The 2,534-nt window shown below is 54.9% G+C and overlaps 1 protein-coding gene across 1 annotated transcript; it reads left to right on the top strand.

The window, feature by feature from the left end:
- Window positions 1–1,611, top strand: J4E85_009006 (uncharacterized protein; the record flags this gene model as incomplete). Its single annotated transcript, XM_051473230.1, has 2 exons — window positions 1–631; window positions 683–1,611. 2 exons carry the CDS (start codon window positions 1–3, stop codon window positions 1,609–1,611), a joined length of 1,560 nt encoding a protein of 519 aa, XP_051322893.1.
- Window positions 1,612–2,534: the final 923 nt, after the last annotated feature.

The raw sequence follows: 2,534 nt of genomic DNA, 5'->3' as shown, positions 1-2,534 counted from the left end.
ATGAGCGGCCATGGAGATCCTCGATTGCTCTACACAGTCGGCGGCATTAAAGCCTACCACATCCAGCAGGGCGAGGAAAGCCCTCTCACACCCTCAGGGCCGCAGACGCTCTCGCTGCTAATGGTCCCCACCAACTCGCCCTTTGCAGACCTCAGCAACACGCGCGGCCAGAACGAAGCGCCCGAAGAAGACTTCTACCTACACCTCAACCTCCCCCCGGAGCTAGATCTCCCCCTCCCCGCGACCACACAGATCTACCACCAGCCACCACGCAGCTACCTGATACCGCGATGGGACTTGGGCCCAGAGAGCGGCGCCTTCACACGCATTGAGTTCCCGCCAATTGGTAAAGGCTCGACATCGGTCACGCAGGAAGATGTGGATACCTTTGAGACCATCTTGGCACAGTGCACAGCCTTCCTCGAGCGTGCGCAAGCCCCCTCACACGAGAAGGGCAAGGGCGACATCAAGGCATACAACCCCCAGGACTACCAGCCAGGCCAGGGCTACGCAGGCGCTGTGAACAATGGCGAGGTCGTCTTGGTCGACGAAGAGAATGGCAGCGTCGTCGGTGAGCTGGCCGAGGGTGCCATGATCCACGCCGACCCAGCATTGCAGCAGGGATCCAAGAGTATGTCATCTGAACCTTTTCCGCGCGCGCAGGTCACTCATGCTAACACAGGTCAAGATCCCGTCGAGATTGTCGTCTCGCCAGATGGCAAGCGCATCGACATCCGACCGCTCGAAGAAGACTACCTCGAAATGGCCCGCCATCCCGCATACAAAGACTCTGGCCTCGTGCAGAACGCCGCCGCCGCATCTCGCCTTGTCGTTACCGGCTCCAGCTACCTTAGTAACATGATGGTATCCGGTGCTGAGAACTTTATCAACAAGACGAGGCCGAACGAGAAGCCCATGGTCTTCAAGCCTGCCACCCACGAGCGCGTCCGCAAGATCAACACCCTTACAACCGGCGTCGCTGGCTACTCAGCCAAAACTGTAGGCCAGCTTACCAAGTACGCCCAGAACGCTGCAGCAGGAATGGCAGGCCACAAGAAGACACACGCCAAGAGCGTAAACCCAGATGGCACGCCCAACACAAACTACAAGCCAGGACTGTTGAACAAGAGCTTGATCGCCTTCTCCACAGTCGCTGACGGCATCTCGCACTCCGGCAAGCAACTCCTGACCAGCAGCGGAGCCGCAGCCAGCGCCGCCGTCGGCCACAAGTACGGCGCCGAAGCAGGACAAATCACCACCAACCTCGCCGGCGGCGTCAAGAACGTAGGTCTCGTCTACATCGACGTCACAGGCGTCAGCAGAAAAGCCATCATCAAGTCCGTAGCCAAGGGCATGGTCGTCGGCAAGGTCAAGGACAAGAAGGGCAACGAGCAGACCGTCATGGTGGGTGGTGGTGATGGCGGCACTATCACGCCCAGCGACTTGAACCCAAACGTCGGTGTGTCTAACAACAATGCTCCGCCCAACCAGTCTAGTACTCCTACGCCTGGTGGTCAGGTTTCGTTTGGTGGTCCGCCGCCTAGTTACCGTCAGGGTGTTGGTGAGTCGCTTGAGGGTCAGCCTGCGTACTATCCTCAGGAGAAGAGGTAGGGTGGTTTATGAGATATGAGGTATGAGGTTATGACATGGAGCGACTGGCATCGCATGTAAAGAGTCGAAGTGGCTTTTCTTTTCCTGGTTCGTTTGTACGCTGTCTGCTGTTCTAGCGATATACACTTTCAATGAGAGATGTTTGCAAAACGTCATTGTGTCTTCTGACGTTCTTCACATTCAGTTCCAGTTAGCTTGCTGTCACTCCACCTGTGTTCTTCTCGCATCTCAAGATGAATTTCCGTCTTAACAAGTTCTCGATCGTATGCTCCATCTGTATACTAAGAATACTATAGATCCGAAGAAAAGATGGGGTTAACGAAGCAGCCGAGTCTGGTAATTCCCTATTCCAGTGTCCACCGAAAGCGTAGTAATGAAATGTACAGAATTTGAATGAGCCCGTTGTGTGCGGGGTCGATGCTCTGGACTCGACTTCTACATCATCCAGCTCATCTAAAGCCATGCCCAACAGGATAGCATCACCACTAATGGCAACAAAAGACGTAATTCGCATTCTCATCATCAGAACACGGCTTCAGCTCCTCAGCGTCTTTGACGACGACCTTCACGTGCTTTGTAACGACTTTGTTACTGGACCGTAGATCTAACAGTTTCCGTTCACGCTCAAACTTTAGCTATACACTCATATCGCTGTATTAGGACACATGCTCCCTCCCATCAACATCGTCAAAGCTCCTTTCTACCCCTCCAGGTTCACGGAAGTCTTCTCCTCCGAAACCTCCCCTTTGCTCCTCGGAGCGCAGGAGCGCGGCTATATGACAACGCGGCAGGCGATCGTGGGAAGGAGAGCATAACGCAGAAGAAGGGGGCCGGGGCGAGTGTAACACATATTGCCAGCAAGTCTGCACTATCATATGGCGTAAACTCTCGATCTCCTCATAGTGCAGAAGAGTGGGTCACAG

Source organism: Alternaria conjuncta, assembly GCF_024043145.1.
Source record: "Alternaria conjuncta strain BMP 0040 chromosome Unknown scaffold_15, whole genome shotgun sequence".
In the NCBI taxonomy this organism is placed as follows: domain Eukaryota; kingdom Fungi; phylum Ascomycota; class Dothideomycetes; order Pleosporales; family Pleosporaceae; genus Alternaria; species Alternaria conjuncta.
This window is presented reverse-complemented; position numbering and strand designations above follow the sequence as displayed.